The 17,410-nt window shown below is 36.4% G+C and overlaps 1 protein-coding gene across 7 annotated transcripts; it reads right to left on the bottom strand.

Annotated features, from left to right (window-relative positions):
* Positions 1-3,557: 3,557 nt before the first annotated feature.
* On the bottom strand, positions 3,558-15,824 carry LOC109827398 (phosphatidate phosphatase PAH2-like). 7 transcript variants are annotated; one of them, XM_020394408.1, is made up of 13 exons: positions 15,480-15,821; positions 13,218-15,121; positions 12,939-13,015; positions 12,451-12,804; positions 12,284-12,357; positions 10,744-10,828; positions 10,445-10,531; positions 10,239-10,311; positions 8,112-8,155; positions 6,992-7,120; positions 6,788-6,886; positions 6,497-6,649; positions 4,757-5,081 (listed from the first exon to the last, which is right to left on the bottom strand). In XM_020394408.1, exons 2-12 carry the CDS (start codon positions 14,989-14,991, stop codon positions 6,593-6,595), a joined length of 2,853 nt encoding a protein of 950 aa, XP_020249997.1. In that variant the 5' UTR covers positions 14,992-15,121; positions 15,480-15,821; the 3' UTR covers positions 4,757-5,081; positions 6,497-6,592. The 7 variants fall into 7 exon arrangements, with proteins under 7 accessions (XP_020250000.1, XP_020249997.1, XP_020249999.1 ...); XM_020394410.1 differs by having other exon boundaries at positions 15,599-15,821; XM_020394409.1 differs by having other exon boundaries at positions 15,607-15,821.
* Between the last annotated feature and the right edge of the window lie 1,586 nt (positions 15,825-17,410).

Here is a 17,410-nt window from a genome sequence, read left to right as displayed (position 1 = left end):
CCCCTCAAACTCATGTTGGATCAAACAAAGTGAGTTTGCGTATAAGAAACTGGAACCGATGAACAGGTAAGGCTTTTGTGAAGAAATCTGCAAGATCGTCAGCGGATGAGACATGAGGAAGTAGAATTGTCTTGTCCTTGATAACGTGTTGACGGACAAAATAAGCGTCGATCTCAATATGTTTGGTCCTCTCATGAAATACTGGATTATTAGCAATCTGGATGGCACTCTTATTACCACAGTAGAGAGGAGTAGGAGTCGCAACAGAAATACCGAAATCACTGAGAAAACGACGAAGAAATCTCTTTAGCTGTTGTGGACATTGCACAATACTCTGCCTCAGTACTGAAAAGGGCAATCACATCTTGTTTCTTACTCTGCCAGGAAATAAGGGAATCACCAAGAAATATACAATAACCTGTGGTAGATTTTCTGGTAGTGGAATCACCAGCCTAATAGGCATCAAAATATTCACAAAGATCTAACTTAGATGTAGTAGGAAACAAAAGAGAGCGAGTGCCAGTACCCCGGATATACCGAAGAATCCGTAATAAGACAGCATAGTATACAGAACGTGGGGTACTAACAAATTGATTGACAATGCCAATAGCATGAGAGATATCCGGTCGAGAGATGCACAGATAGACCAACTGGCCAACAAGATATCAATATCGGGTAGGATCAGATAGAGGCTCACCATCAGTAGAGCGAAGTTTAACATTCTGTTAGAGTGGAGTATCGACAGTTGCATCGTCAGTTAGCTCAGCTCGATCTAGAATATCCGAGAGATACTTCTGTTGAGATAGTAGTAAACTCCGCGGGTTTTGAGAAATTTCTAGACCAAAAAAATACCAAAGAGATCCAAGATCCTTCATGTGGAACTGTTGTTACAACTGAGATTTTATGTACTGTATACCAGCCACATTATCACCTGTAATGATCATATCATCTATATAGATGAGTAATAAAACTCTGCCATACGATGTAGTGCGAACAAACAGAGAAGCATCTTGATGACTTTCTATAAAGCCCGCCTTGAGCACGACATCGCGAAAACACTCAAACCAAACGTGGGGTGCCTGCTTGAGACCATAAACAGCACGGCGAAAGAGACATACATGTCATGGAGGAATATTGAACCCTAGAGGCGATTGCATATATATTATCTCGGATAAAGAACCATGAAGAAAAGCATTTTTGACATCCATCTGGTATAAGGGCCAGTGATGAGCAGCAGCAACCGTAAGTAGAGTACGAACAGTGGGCATCTGAGCAATAGGAGCAAATGTCTCCTCATAATCAATACCTTGTTGCTAAGTAAAACCTCAAGCCACTAAACGAGCTTCCGACGTTCAATGGTGCCATCAGGACGAAACTTAACCTTATAAATCCATTTACTGTCAACAAGAGAGATCCCAGGAGGACAGGAAATAACATCTCAGGTATGAGTTTGCTGAAAGGCTTGAAATTCCTCAGCCATAGCATGTCGCCACTCTGGAATTTAAACTGCCTCTTGATAGGACTTTGACTCAACAGTAGTATGAATGGAAGCAAGAAAGTTATGAAAGATAGGTGAATAAGAAGTAACCGAAGCATACCGGGCAAGCATGACATGTGGGCGTTTGCCTCGACGAAGAGCAAGAGGAACCTCAGGCGGGGGAGATGTTGGCGCAGGTGCGTGGAGATCAACAATATGTTCTTAAGTGAGAGTTGTGTCCACGGGATAAGGATCAGATGGTGTAAGAGAATGCTCGGGTGAGGAAGAGTCAACAGAAGGAGATAGAGAGATGTCAGTGAGATCTCGAAAGAAAAACTGAGGTGAAAAAGTGGGTGATGCAACTGACGGGAAAGCATGATCAGTAGAGTGGAGGAAATTAAAGTCATCAAGCAGAATAATATGGAGAATCCTCTTCGAACTGAACATGACTAGATATATGAACTTGATGAGTTGCGGGATCATAACAACGATAACCTTGATGTTCTGAACTAATTCTTAGATAGACACAAGAAACAGCTCTGAGAGACAATTTATTACGTTCGTGAGATGGCAGAAGAACAAAACATCGACAACCAAAAACACAGACTAGACCATAACGGGGAGGATGAGTATAAACACGACTATAAGTAGTAGCACCAGAAAGAGAGCTAGATGGAGTGATATTAATGGCATGAGTCGCGGTGAGAATGACATCAGCCCAGAAACGACGAGGAACAAAGTAAAAAATGAGCATGGATCGAGTGGTATCGAGGATATGACGATGTTTGCGTTCAGCAACACCATTTTGCTCATGAGTGTAGGGACATGACTGTTGAAAAATAGTCCCATGAGAGGACATGATAGAGCGCATAGTAGAGGATAGATACTCTTTAGCACAATCAGAACGGAAAACTTTAATACGAGATTGTCATTGAGTAAAAATCATAGTAGTGAAGGCTTGATAAGCAGTAAGTACGTCAAAGCGATTCTTAAGTAGGTAAACTCATGTAAAACGAGAGAAATCGTCGATAAAACTAACATAATATAAGTAGCCAAATGAAGAAGGCAAAGGAGCCGACCCCCAAATATCAGAATGTACTAAATCAAATAAGGGGGTGGATACGAATGTACTCATTTTAAATGGTAAAGCAGTGAATTTAGCCAATTTACAACCAGTACATGACTCAATACTAGAACTAGATGATACAGGACCAAGTACTCCAGACTGAATAAGACTCTCCAGCCTTTTATTACACACATGACCAAGTCGTCTATGCCATAAATTGGCAGGAAGCGAGGTAGAGGGTTTTGACGAACAAAGAGAAGCAACAAGAGAACGTTTTTAAATGGTAAAGCAGTGAATTTAGCCAATTTACAACCAGTACATGACTCAATACTAGAACTAGATGGTACAGGACCAAGTACTCTAGATTGAATAAGACTCTCCAGTCTTTTATTAGACACATGACTAAGTCGTCTATGCTATAAATTATCTTACTAGTGGGTGTTTTCAAAACATGTTTGAAAAAAAAAAACATGTTTGAAAAAAAGGTGTTTTCAAAACATGTTTGGAAAAAAAAAACATCATGGCATGGTGTTTTTTTAAAAAACACAACAAAAACAAATATTTCGATTACCAAATACACCCTATATTATCTAGCTGAAAAGAAACTTTGTTGCTTTCCTTGGCAGAAGTCAATATGGGGACAGCCTGGTGAATGAAGCTCCTGTTGCGTGCAGGTCGAGGGACAATGCGTATGAAGGAGTAAAAGGATACAACTATGGAAACTACATTTTTCTCACTCCCTCACATTCTCACTCTCATACAAATCCTATTTATAGGTAAACAATCTCTTAGTAATAAATATAAGGGTAATCCTTAATGTCAGACTTAAACTCTTTATTCCTAACTATAACTTTAATGTCCCCAACACTCTTGAGTTTCTAACAAATAAATAATAAATGTATATGACCGTGTAATCCTAGCTAGTAACATCTAGTACTCTAAATTCTATGACTTTTTAGTATTTAATAAATATATGAGAGCAACCCTTAAAATCTTATAGGTAACTTTTGAGTTTGGAACTATTACTTTTATGTTTCTCAAGAATAATAAATGCAAGTGACCTAGTAAATTCTAAAAACATATTCTCAATGCCATTTAGTCTATGCCAGGTACCACAGTTATCTCAAACAAACCTTCAGAAAACGAATTCGTAAAATATGCCAACAAAGCTCTCCCTTTTATCTTGATCGTCTCCTCGAACGAGCTCGTCTGTACTACGCCATTAAGCGGAATCACACAGAAAATCATGTCGTTCATGTCACAGAGAATCATGTTCTTCATCTCACAAGGAGTCATGTGCTTCATCCTAAAAAAAGAGAACCATATACTTTCATCACTTCCCACAGAATCATGTGTTTCAACACAACAACGGACCATGTGATTCATCTTCTTTAAAGAAAATCATGTGTCCCGTCACTACCAGATCATGTTAATCATATACATGCACAACAGCTTTATACTTAAATTTGGACACAGCATGGGAACTTCTAAGGGGCTGTTTGGTTGCTCCATTTTTTATGGAAAATGGAAGAAAACTCAACAATATGATGTCCACGTCATCTTTCTTATATAAATTCCTTTTTCTTTGTTTGGTTCACTTCTTGAAACAAAGAAAGACCAAGAAAAGGGATGATGCGGCAATCTCTCATCGGATGATGTGACCCATGATTAAGCATACCCATTTCATGGGTTTTGTGAAGGAAATTGGAGGAAACCATTTTCGATGGTTTCCACCAATATTTTATTTTTCTTTTGTTTCCAAGAAAACAACCAAACAGACCCTAAAGGTACTTGAAAACTTGGAAGAAAAGATCTATATATTGAGTCCACGCTCTAAAAGATGCTGACATTGCCGATCTCGCTAAGAGAGTGAAAGTGAATTCCTCATGCAAACCTAGCTTATTTTAGCTCATAAGGCACAAAAAATAAGCTAGTGGTGGCTTTTACGCCATATGAGGTTTGACCAAGTAAAAGTCAATTATACCCCTTATGATTTCACAAAATCTAATACTTCATTTAATAACTCACCACGCCGCGTCTATTGTGGTAATGTTGACAACAATTGTAGATTATAACTCATTCATCTGCCAAACACTCTATATTGAAAATAGATTATAGTCCACTAAATTTACCAAACACTCTAGATTATAATCCATTTAGATTGTAATCCATTTGTGGATTATAATCCCAAGTTCCCAAACATGCTCTAAGAATTCTCAAATTGGGTTGCGTCACAGTTCAATAAATGAACAGTACAACAATAACAATGCATCGTATATTATCTCATGCACACCCATTACTCGAAAAGAACGAGTTTGCTATTATAAACAAGTAATGTCGATTGCAATTGCAACCGGTTCTGCTCTCATTACATACAATAAAAAATAATGGGTACAGAAAAGTCACCGTTGCTTGGATGGGTCTTATGGGAGATTAACTATAAAAACTTTCAAGGTATGTGCAATCTAGGTCTCTCCATACGTATATATACACTCTCTGCTCCTCTATATGATGCTCTTTCAACCAACGGCAGTTGGCCTGCAATAATTGTTATTTAAATTACAATCCACGAATAAATGAATAAATTTGTTTGAAAAGATCTAGACTAATAAGATGATTGTATATTGTTTTAACTATGCACTTAAATGTACTTAAATGTGTTTCATTACATTTCTAAGCTATGTATGTATTTAAATGGAGAACAATGGATAACCTTGTCATGTGAGGGGATTCCCTTCCATGGCAATAATGTGACTCAATCTCCACCAAGTAAATAAAGGATGAGAGAGAGTAGAGATCCTATTAGACCCCCGCACAGTACAGGGTTCTAATAGCCAATTAGGAGGCAATGAAAGGCACAGTACGGGGTTCTGATAACCGATTAGGAGGTAGTGAAAGGACTAAACTGTCCCCCTACTAACTCAATCGGTTGGCCCAGAACACCCTGCACGGTGCAGGGCATTCTAAGAGGATATTTACTCAGAGAGAAACCTCGTAGCAACACTTGGTTGATATGGAGTAATATCATTGTATATAAGAGAATCCCCTCATATGACTTATAATACCATTAACTTCCATTAAGTAATGGAAAACTAAAGGGTTTTTTTAATATTAGTCTCCCAAATCTTTCATATTTTGAAATTAGCCCCCCAAATCTAGATAAAAACAACCAAAATTTTGTGCAGTCCGACCATCCTCTTTTCTAAACCCAAATCAACCTAAATCAGGTTCGGGTTTGAATGCATATGGGTCTAAATGGTAATGCACCCAACAATGTCTAAGATAAACAAAATCTTTCCTCAATCAACTGATCTCTAAGTAAAGGGACAAATTTTCACTTGAAAGATTCGGAGGAATAATTTCAGAATAGGAAATTTTTTGGGGACGAATATCAAAAAACACCAAAATTAAAGGTTTTTTAGTAACATGAAAAAATTATTTTGATTCCTAATCGAATTGGAAGCCAAAAAAAAAAACAAGTTGCATAAATCCCGTAGATGTATATAATGTGATGAGCAGAGTGGATATGCACAGTTCTTTTTATTCTTTTTTCTCTTCATTTGATGGCTAATGAGTAAGAAGAGTTCTGAACCTCTTTAAGCACTGACCTAACTCCTTGGACATGAACACGGTCAACTATAAGGAAAAACCCCTCTAAAATGGTTCCATTATTGATGGTAAAAATCAACCTCAAGTACTTGGAAGAGTAATTATTTTGTCATATAAACCACTTTGGATAGATTATGTCCTAGGAAGTAGGAACAAACTATTATATTCCCTTTTAACAACGTATATCACCGCTGTCACATAGATTTTAACAAATAAAAGTAAATGGTCACTTAAAAAAGAAGTTAAAATACTATATCAAAAGGCATTAGTCTTTAAATTTTCACACGTAAAAAACTTCATCCTACAGAATCACAGAAAATTCTAAATTTCAGAAATTAACCAACCTGAAAGATTCTGAGTGATGGATATCAATACACTCTTCGCCCTTTCACGCAAATAGGCATTTGACCTCATCATGGAGTGTGAGTATATGTTGGCGCTCAAAAGTTGACATCAGGAAGAGGCAATTTCCAGTAGTTCCATGAATTGAAGTCTTCCTGTAAAGAAAAGCATGTGCAAATTAAACATGTTACATTTATATGACTAGAAAATTAAAATGAATGTGTGGGATACGTTCATGGTTATTTATTTAGTTATTATCCTGAAGGGATTTGTTTTCAAAAATAAGATTTGACCTGTTCAACTCTGGAGATGGGTGGAAACATGCCATGCACTAGTGTGTGAAGTGAGGTATATGATTTGTTATCAACTCGGCGGTGCACTGTGACTTCGCCCTAAACACACTCAGACAGCAATAAAATGATGTTAGTTTTTAACAACATTTACAAAATTTCCATAATTCTATTGATGATCAGTGTAACAGGATCAGGATATCTCACCCTCGGATTAACAATGAAGATTTTTCCTTTAGGAATGCCCACCTTGAGGTAGCTGAACTCATCAGTATCTCTATTGCCAAAGCCAGCATAGAAGGGATTGCATTCTGGAGGAAATAATGCCCTTATGTCCTGAATAAAGGAAAATCTTCCACAATTAGTTTAAAATAATTTTGAACTGCTAGTTACAAAATAAATATAAGCAAAAAATCAAAGCAAATGATGGAATCACAAAAGACGAGCAAATGTGCGTCTAAGGGCATGTCAAAAAGTAAAAAATGTTACATACTTTGACACACCCAAGTACACACGCACTCACCCACCACCCATATGCGCACACACAAGCAAATGATTGAATCAGAAAAAACAAAGTCTGTGTGTGTGATGGCAAATAGTATTTTAAAAAAAGTGTTAAATGAACTTTGACATATATGCACACACACATACACACCCATACCCGCACCCACCCACACAAGTGCGCAGATATATTAGCTTAATATATAATAGATGTTTGCTAATATGCATGCACCAACTAGTCCATTATTTGATTATTATACAAGTGATATCCACTCACGTAGTATTTCTCCATCTCCTACTTTCTGTGGAATTTACATGTCATGTCATACCCATCCTTGTTCATATTTCTCAGTCATAAGAAATTGAATAACACATAGAAGACATGGTACATAGAGGCTTGAAAAGAATCTGAAATATGAAGAAATTATAGATTGTTTACAAGTAATAATATCAAGATGACCACAAATGAAACTAATATTTAAAATTGAACTAAAGGGGGAAAAAGGTTAAGTTGTATTCCCATATCAAAAGTACCTAACATAGAGAGAAATCATCAATCTCAATTGGTGGCTATAATTTAAACATACGCAAAAGGAAATGAAAAAGATACACAACATGTGGCTCTTATATAAGAAAAGTTACTAAAGATATATATACAGAATTTCATATGTTGGAATTTGCAACATCCATGTTGCGCATCCACAGAAGAGAGAAATAGGACTTTCCCAATACTTTCAGAAATTTGAGTCCTTCATCTTTTCTTAAATAAAAAACACTAAATTCAGGAAACAGAAATAATAGATATCAATACAAGTATCAGACTCACCTCCAAGCATGAGATCTTGAATTCATGAGGAGCTCTTCTGATAACTACAATCAATGAAGTTAATAAATCATTTTCAGCAAATGTGATTCACAATGACAATATATTTAGAAACAATGGAGAAGTGCCGGAAAACTGCATCAAGTTTACGCTCAAGACAGTGAATAAAAAGTAAACAACATGAATGCCTTCAAGAACAATTAGTAGTTCAATTATTCTAATAATATATGTGCCTACGGGAGTAAGGACCTTTTATTAAAGAATTGAAGAACCTTCTAAATTTATTGTGACCAAAGCATCTTTGTACACTCGATCAACAATTCTACCTGTCGAATATGAAATAGAAGAATATAACAAGTTGCTAACACTATTGTTTGTTGATTTATGTGTTACCAGTTGATTTATGTGTTACCAGTAGTTTAAAGCTCAATTACAGAAATACACACTGACATACAACCATATGTAGGTTTGAATATTTAATATGTGCTTCTTCATCAATCAAGATACTGCAAGGTCTGCCAAAGATTTTAAAATCTTTCATCAATCAAGAATCTGCAAGATCTGCTAAAATGTTTAAAACCAGATAAAAACTTACTCTAGCACAAGTTAGCATTGGAAATTTACTTTAGGTTGAGCAGTTAATGTCAATACAATAATATTACTTGTGAAGAAGCAATAGTTTTACCGATTGAACATCAGTACTACTAGAAAGAGAGCATGCTTAGATCTTTCCATAGTATTATTTTTATTATGTTTGAAAGTTTATTGTTTTAGGATTGTTCCAGTTTAGATTCCGTAAGTTTCCCCATGAAGATTTGGTGCATGAATATAAATGTTTAACAGCTTGACAGATCATGTAGCAAAATCATCTTCTTCTTTATGAGATTTTTATCTTTTATCCTCCTTTTAGCAGAACTCTAGCAGGTTCTATTGAGAGTCAGAATGTCAAACTCCAAATTATCTTCCTCATGAATCACAATTTGAAATCCAGCATTGGCCGAGTTCCATGCTCTTACAGTGGGGCACTTCCTTGACATTTTTTACAGTACTTTTTAGAAAAGCTCTTTCGATTTGCCCATCACCCTTGGTTGAGTATAAAACTATAACCCTGTTCAAATCCCCAAGGCCATGAATTAAAAGCGAATTCTTGTAAAATAGGTACCACTGCGTGAGTCCACGGCCATAAAAAAGGTGCCCAACCAGCAAGGACATGTTAGCATATAAAACTATTGCCCTAAACCTTCATCATAACTTTAGAATTTTGGTGCCTTCAGAATTTTGGTGCCACGGCAGGGACTTTAAGAATCCATCAATCTTGTTTAAGTTTTGAATTTCTTTCATAATATGTACTTTTCTCAAATTTTCCATCACTTTAAGAGGGTGTTGGGGGAAGCTCATTTTTTGGTCTTATAAGCTAGCTTTTTTAGAACTATGTGTTCAGTAACATCCCATATATGCTAGCTTTTAAGCTCATTTAAAAAGGGTGCCTAACCTGCAAGGGTATATTAGCATATAAAACTATAACCCTAAACCTTCGTCACAACTTTAGAATTTTGGTGCCATGGCAGGAACTTTAAGAATCCGTCAATCTTGATATCCAATTTCTTTCATAATATGTACTTTTCTAAAATTTTCGATCGCTTTAAAAATCTATTGTAGATGACGGATTGCTTATGCAGTAACCAGATTATGCTGCGCTCTCTAGCCTTGTTTTTCATAGAACAACCCTTAGTTGTTCGCAGACAATGCTAATTAAGCATCACTATGTCTTGGGGACCATCTATTTTGACACCTAATTATACTAACACAAATGAGCTTATTCTTCAAGTGTTCTTAATTCACACTACGAGCCATAAACATACAAATCAAACCTGTAACTTCCCTGAACTCCAAGAAGGTACAATAGAAAAGGTTAGCTTTTCAAAAATTCATGGCGACTCTTGGTTGTTTCCCTTTCAATGATGCTCATTTATACATCAAGCATTAGAAGTCTAAAACTGATAGCCAAATTTTACGGGAAGCCAATTTAGTTCTGAGATTCTTTAACCGAGGTGGTAAGTGTCTTGGGAAATCATCAAACAAGGAGGATACTCATGGCAACAACAAACTGAAAAGCTTAAATATGATCACCTTCTCTATAAAGTGAAGGAAAGAGACCATCAGGAGATATTACAACAGGACCGTCAGGAAGTGCTTTTCCATCCTAGGAAGCAAAATACAACAGTTTCATTTAGGGGGAAAAAATTAGCATTACTGGTTAATGTAATACAAGTGCAAAACAACAATCTTGAAGTTTAAATGAAATAATCTGGATAAACCCCTTCTTCATGCATCACCTGTTTAAGGTTGAAAAGGAACCGCCTTGTTATATAAGCCTGAGAAATTGCACGTGCACTCAGAAAAAGCAATTGATATCCATTTTCCTGCAACAGACTACAACACAATTACATATGAAGCTTACTACATTAAGAAAGAAGACTACAAGAATATATTCTTTTTAATCTGAAAAGGAGGGCTAGCAATGTCCCCATCAGTCTTCCCAAATTATAACTCATAATGACTGCAAAAAAGGTTCAAACGATAAATATCAAATGTGAAATACTATCATAATGACTGTGGAATGAATTGTCCAAACCTTAATTGCTGAGAACAAATGTGCAACACCAGTCTGGGACCAATCTTTACCAACAAGAGGCATAAACTGACCAAGAACATCTGATCTGTAAATAAACACAAGTAATAAGATCAGCAAAAAATAAAGATTAAACTTCATGCATAAGACAAGAATAAACAGGGATTTTAATATGGTAATAATCGAGAAAGACACAAAATAAATATACATTGATACTATTCTATGTGACAAAGTATTAGCTGTTACACATATCGTTTCATAATCTGACATGATATGGAGTGACCTAACTAACTTAGTTGCCAAGTTTACCGAGAATATAAGTAATCTTGATGGTTCTTGCACATCTCTTTCTCAGCTAACATCTAAGCAACCGTTTCTTCAATGTCTCTAAAACTAACATCATGGCTTTATCAGCAAAGTTGACCCTAAACTATTAAATCTGCAGAAGTACCAAATACCAAATCCTACCTGCTGAGAGTGAGATGTTCTTTTCTATTTAGAGTGCAAAAACAAAACATATGCAGAGGGGAAAAGCCCCCTTCAAAGATGAGAAGATGAAAAGCAGAAAAAGAAAAAAAATAATATTTTTTTCTGTAACTCTCATTAGCTTGATGATCAGGTAGTCTCAGTTATGCACTTTTTTTTAGAATAAAAAAAAATGTCAACATAAGGCAGCATGAAAATGAAAATTTTAATGAGAAGGTCATAAGAGTCAGATTACAGATGATAGTTATCAGTCCAGAGGCACATGTGCCCTAGTCACATCATTTATGTTACATAAAGCGTATAATTTGATCACCATTAGACATTGTAAATTGCAAGTAGCATCTAAGATGTTGAGAATAATAAGAATCAGCCTGCTTTGGCAAAGTTGTAAAACATGTAAAAGGTAGGGTACCATACACATATTGAAACTAATAATTTACATGATATCAAAATTGTTTTTTCATTCACAAGTTATCAGAATTAAAATTCCTACAACATTTTTATGCTTACATTTATGTAGATTATAAATTAGAAACTCGCTAGTTTTTTAACTAGAAATTCAAATGACTCTATAAGTTATATAGTTCTAAACTAGGTACGAACTGCAACGAACCCGACTCATGTCCAACAAGTGTCACAAAGTAGATCTTTGCAGAATATCCGTCCAAGAAGTGTACAACGATTGTTTTAGATCAAAAATGCATTATATAATTGAGTACACGTCCAAATAAATGGATCCATGCACTCAAGAGTGTCCAAGGAAGTGATGGTGTGGTTGCGGGTACGAGTATGTGTCATACACTGGTATGGCTTCAAATAGAAGTACCCAAATAAAATAGGGTAGAACAAACCCAAGCCTGAAGAAAATATGTAAATCAGGATAGAGTGCACCACAAAAGTGAGCGACAACGTACGTTAACACGTATCACCCACCAACCAGTTGACATAACAAGATGAAAGACCGTCTCAGGATTTGACAATCGAAGTATATAATTCAAGCATCAACCATAAATAAAGTAAACCAGTTTTCAATCCAAGAAAAGAAGACAGAAATTACTTGGTAATTGTTCCATCGACATCTGAGATAACTATTTGAGTATTCCATTTCCATAAATATATCCTAGCATCCACCTGAAACAGACAAAGATTTCAGCACGCAGGGTAGAAAGGCATGGTACAGGTAGACTAAGGGGTAAACTAGGACTAAAGGAAATTAAAATGAACCTGTTGCTGCCCAAGCATTGCAGTTGAGAAGGTAAATGTTATTATATTTCGACCTTCTCTAAGATTCAGTGAAGCAAGATCCTCTGAAGTCGGAGTAATTGACCGCACCTTCTTTTTAGGGAATTTAGCTCTTAGCATATAATCGTGAACCGCCAAGCTTTGACTTCTCAAGGGAGAAGCATCCACATTTTCAGGGGCTGAATGCACAGTACTAATGGTTTTTGCTCTCTTTAAACTGAACGGCCAGAGTCTCCAGCTTCCTTCAGATGGAATTATAGCCGCTGAAGGATCAGCACTGGAATTCTTCTCATACTGTTCCACAGCAATCCTACCTTGAGGTTCAAGTATCTGTTCCTGCCCAAAACAAAGCATTCCCATAATAATAGGTGCGGCTGCATCCCATGAAATATAGTGACCTCCAATTCTCACTACTAGCTTATCATTCTCACAATTGATGGACCGAAACTATAAAACTTCTCAAGGTTCACCTTATTAGCCTCAAATACTCTGGAAGCGGCATCCGCGCCCATGCCCTCAAATAGTAAATGTTTGCAGAGGGACAACTCTGGACGAAGTGTAAGCATAAGGCAGCATGAAACAAGAATTTAGATCAAGAAAATAATATAAGCATATATGACCTCTCTAGGACAAGATACCTTTGGTTAAGTTCTAGAGATGTATTAATTCAGCAAAAGGAGATTATTGATGCATTTGCTAATCATAAAGGGAGCATGAGAATGTAAAATGTGAGTATGTGTGTTACTTACCAGCAGTAGGATTAAGTAAGTTGCCATTATGGCCTTCCCTTTTCTCAGATCCAACAGCTGTAGCAGCAGCTTCAGATATAAAGTTGGAATCTGATGCCAACTTCGTGAAGTGAGACATCTCCTTCTTCAGAAAATTCTTCTCAGAGCTTCCAACATTAATATCTAACGAGCAGCTTACAGGGTGAAGAAGACTGGAGATTTCAAGGTCATGGATTTGGGAGCAGATGATGGGTAAAGATTTGGTTAACAGTTCAGATTCTATTGACAACCGAGGTGTGCTTATGGGAATAGCAAGTGGACTAGTCTGACTTCCTTCCACCCTCTCAAAGCATTCTTCTTCATTTGTATTTTTTGACTCGTATTCCTCAATCAAAATGCTGTGTACATCGTGGTTGACCTGTTTAACAGCAAAACTGTCAATATCACTGAATTGCAATTGCTCATCCTCCAAACTCTCTGACAATGGGAAACTGGATTCATCTTGAGAAATGTTAAGCCTATTCTGAAGGCAATGTTTTTCTCCATCAAATTCATTGCCAACATTCTCGAATTCTTGACCTTTGTTTGAGATAGAGGAAATATCATTGGCTGCAGGAACATGATAATTTTCTCTATCTGTTGCTCTATCTGATTCAAGATGAGCTTGAGAGTCACGCTTCGTATCTTCTGATTCATGCTCTACTGCTACCACAGTCAGTTCATCAGTCATTGAACCAATAATTTGTGCATAATTTGTAAACCTATCAAGAACAGATCCCTTTGATGATATAATATGTTCATCAGATTCTAATAACACAGATTCAGAAACCAATTTACTTTTATCACCCAAATCACCGGTTTCCGAGGTGTAAACCTCGAGGACTTTCTCATGGGTTCTTAAGGTTGAAGCTTGAGTAATTGTGTCTTCAAAATGCACTTCTCTGACAATATTAGGCTGAAGGTTATCACTCAATATCTCACCACTGGAATCAACTGATTCTCCAGTATTTGAATCATCACCAACACTTTTAGAAGCTACCATTGGAGAATTATGAACTGCTACTTCTGCATACTGCTCTGTACTTACAGTAGTCGTTGGAAAATCAACAACCATGCCATCCTCATAAGAACTAACAATTTTGTTGTCAATAACACTTTCATCACATTTTTCCATAAAACTATCATTGGTGTTGTCATTTGATTGGTGAATTTTCGACCACTTAGTTTCTAAGAGATCAGCTTCAACTTCTGCATGCTCCAATGACCTCAACCCATCAACATTGGCTCCCTGGTCATTTTCGTTCATCGACTTATTCCCAAACATAAGCCCAAATATCCTAGACCTCCTCGAATTAGCCCTTGAAACAGTCTTTGTATTCGCATTCTCAAGAGGAACAATTGGCTCCCTCTGACCTCCATCAAAATTGCAGCTCTGGGCCTTGCTCAAACTCCTGACCTTTTCATCTACTTCACCTCCGAATGAAGGTGGAGATAATTCAAAGTCCTCCCCTTCTTCTGTATCAGAATCCTTAAGAAAGTAAGCCTCTCCTCTGGGATCTAAGTACATGTGGAACCCAGCTTCAACTCCATTGACACAAATGGTGACAACCTTTTCTCTTGCCTTTAAAACTCCTTGAAATTTACCGAACCGAACATACCATGGTGAGGATTTGAAGCTCCCATCCTGCTGCTGGACCACGATAATATCTACAGCTCCACCAAAAGGGTGAAAGGGTCCAGAGACGGTGTAAACTCCTCGAGTGATGTAGCTGCTGAGTTTCTCTACAGCATACATCTGCCCAAGGTACGATCTTTTCGACAACCCAGATCATAGAACTTGAAATTTTTAGGTCTAAACAACAAATAGTACTAATTTTAAACCCCAGGTTCAATGACAGTCTTACAGAGACCTCTGGCACGAAAACCTATATTTAACAACCCAAATCAGGAATAAAAGAAGTTCTAATTTATCTGTTATCTAATTCTGACTTCGATTACCCCTTCAAATAATTCTTAACGCACAATCCCAGATAAATCATCAACAATCAACTAATTTTTCCAACTACCCAGATAATAAAATGTCATTTTGATATACTATTTCATTCTGTTTTCTAGAGCCCCTCAAATAATTATTAACACACAATCCCAGATAAATCATCAATAATCAACTAAAATTTTCAACTACCCAGATGAGAAAATGTCAAAATTTTCTCTACCCAGATGAGAAATTTTCCCAAAAATCTAAGATTAAATTGTAGAAAAATTCAAAGAAGAGAAACGAACCAAGATCGCGGACAATCAAAATCTCACACCAAGGCCAAAATTTGACAACCACCCAGTTTAGAGAAACAAACCAAATTACTAATTTTTAAAGGAAAAAACCCACGAAAATGGAAAATTACAGGATTACCGATTGGACGCCTTCCTCTTTTAAAAGATGAGATGAATGAAGAGAACGGACCCGCGATGAGAATGAGAGCGACTGAAGCGAAGCATATTCCAATACAAAAAAAATCTAATCTAATATAATCTTAATGTAATAATCGCGACGAAAAGCCAAGTAAATTTGGAGAAAAAGAAAAGTTCGCTTTTTTTTTTCTTTCTCCTGGACGTTATAAAGTGCGTAGAGGAGACGAGGTTCGGAAGCAGACAAGGCGGCTTATAGCTTTTCAGGATATTTTGACATTTTAACCCCTACAAACGTAAGTATTAAATCTTCCGAGGGCTACTGACTGACATATTCTCGTTTGATGATGCACAAGATGATAATGTATCTTTATAATTATGTATTAGTGTTATATAATCGTATATCTAGTTACTACTAATAGTTTAGTTTGATACATAAAAATACAACTTTGTAATATAATCATGTAAATCAATATTATTTAACTCGTAAATATTGATTTCCTTTGCTTTATATTTAAAAATCATTACCGACTCACAATGATATCACACGGGTTTCGATCTAGCTCTATATGTTAGTAAATATATTTAGTTATAATATAAAAATTATCAGTACGGTATTGTATAGTATAAATTCATTTATTTGTATAAGTAGTTATGAGTGTTATACTAAATGCCTATTAATTATTAATTAATTAGCAGTAAATCACCTATGAGATGGAAAATCATTAACATATATGTACGCACTTCTCAAATAAAATCTTCTTATAAAAACAATTCAACTTCACAGCTTATAGTTACTTATAAAATCATGTCTCTTCTCTCAAAATGTGGCTCTCGTAAAAGCAAATCATTAATTTCATTATTGTAATGAACAATTTTTTAAAACAACCCTAAACATATTTTTTTATTTTTTAAAATCGACCCTTTTTTTATCAAAACCGACCCGTTTTTTTATTAGCAGCCTAATCACCCTCCTAAACAGTCGGGGTTGCCAACCCCGACTATTTAGAAGGGTGTTAAATATCAATTAGAAGCCTTAAACCCTGAAAATTTATGTCCTATATAATCGGGGTTGGCAACCCCGACTATTTAAAAAGGTGATTAGGCTGCTAATCAAAAAAACGGGTCGGTTTTGATAAATAAAAAAAAAGGTCGATTTTGAAAAATAAAAATTTAAATGTGGCTGTTTTGAAAAATTGTTCTTATTGTAATTCAATCAGGTGCGGTTGACAAGAAGAGAGAGATCGAAATTTATACGAATATGATAATGATTTGAACAAACATTAATAGCAGTTCCTAAAAGCGGCTAAAGCTTACCGTGACCAGTTTGCTAAATGACGTGCCGGAGAGGTTGTTTGTGCAAAATCCGAACAAATCTATCGCGTTGGATCGCGAGATGTACCGAGGAACAGGGACCACAACCTCGAAGGCGTCGAAATCTACTGCGAACCCGAAGGCACCCACCCCCTTAAAAACCTACCCAAAAAATGAGCGTAACTAGACTAGGGTTTAAATGGTGGGGCCAAGAGAATGATCGATGAAAGTTAGGTGAGGCGTTGGGAAGAAGAGCCTTCAATTTTCTCAACGGCCTCACGCTGTCATGAGCGGTAGTTGGGACCTGGGAGGCTTTGGGTGCCCCCTTTGCCTAAAATTAATGTTGGGCAAAGCGCTGGGTTAGCCTAGACAACGCACGTGACGTCTAGAGCCAAAGCTTTTTATAATGTTTAACTTTTTTTTTTAATCGGAATAATTAATAACTAATGTCAATGTTATAGAAAGCATAAGCGTCCGACTAATACCTAGGTGGG

The sequence above is a fragment of the Asparagus officinalis genome, unplaced genomic scaffold (assembly GCF_001876935.1).
Source record: "Asparagus officinalis unplaced genomic scaffold, Aspof.V1 AsparagusV1_Un171, whole genome shotgun sequence".
NCBI classification, from domain to species: Eukaryota; Viridiplantae; Streptophyta; class Magnoliopsida; order Asparagales; family Asparagaceae; genus Asparagus; species Asparagus officinalis.
This window is presented reverse-complemented; position numbering and strand designations above follow the sequence as displayed.

Bases quoted from the DNA above. Each gene is read 5' to 3' on its own strand.
- LOC109827398 (XM_020394411.1), bottom strand. From the start codon at position 14,991: ATGTATGCTGTAGAGAAACTCAGCAGCTACATCACTCGAGGAGTTTAC. The intron at 10,532-10,743 runs GTTTGGACAATT...AGTCTGTTGCAG, and splicing joins ATTTGTTCTCAGCAATTAAG to GAAAATGGATATCAATTGCT. The intron at 6,650-6,787 runs GTCAAATCTTAT...TTTTCTTTACAG, and splicing joins CCATCTCCAGAGTTGAACAG to GAAGACTTCAATTCATGGAA.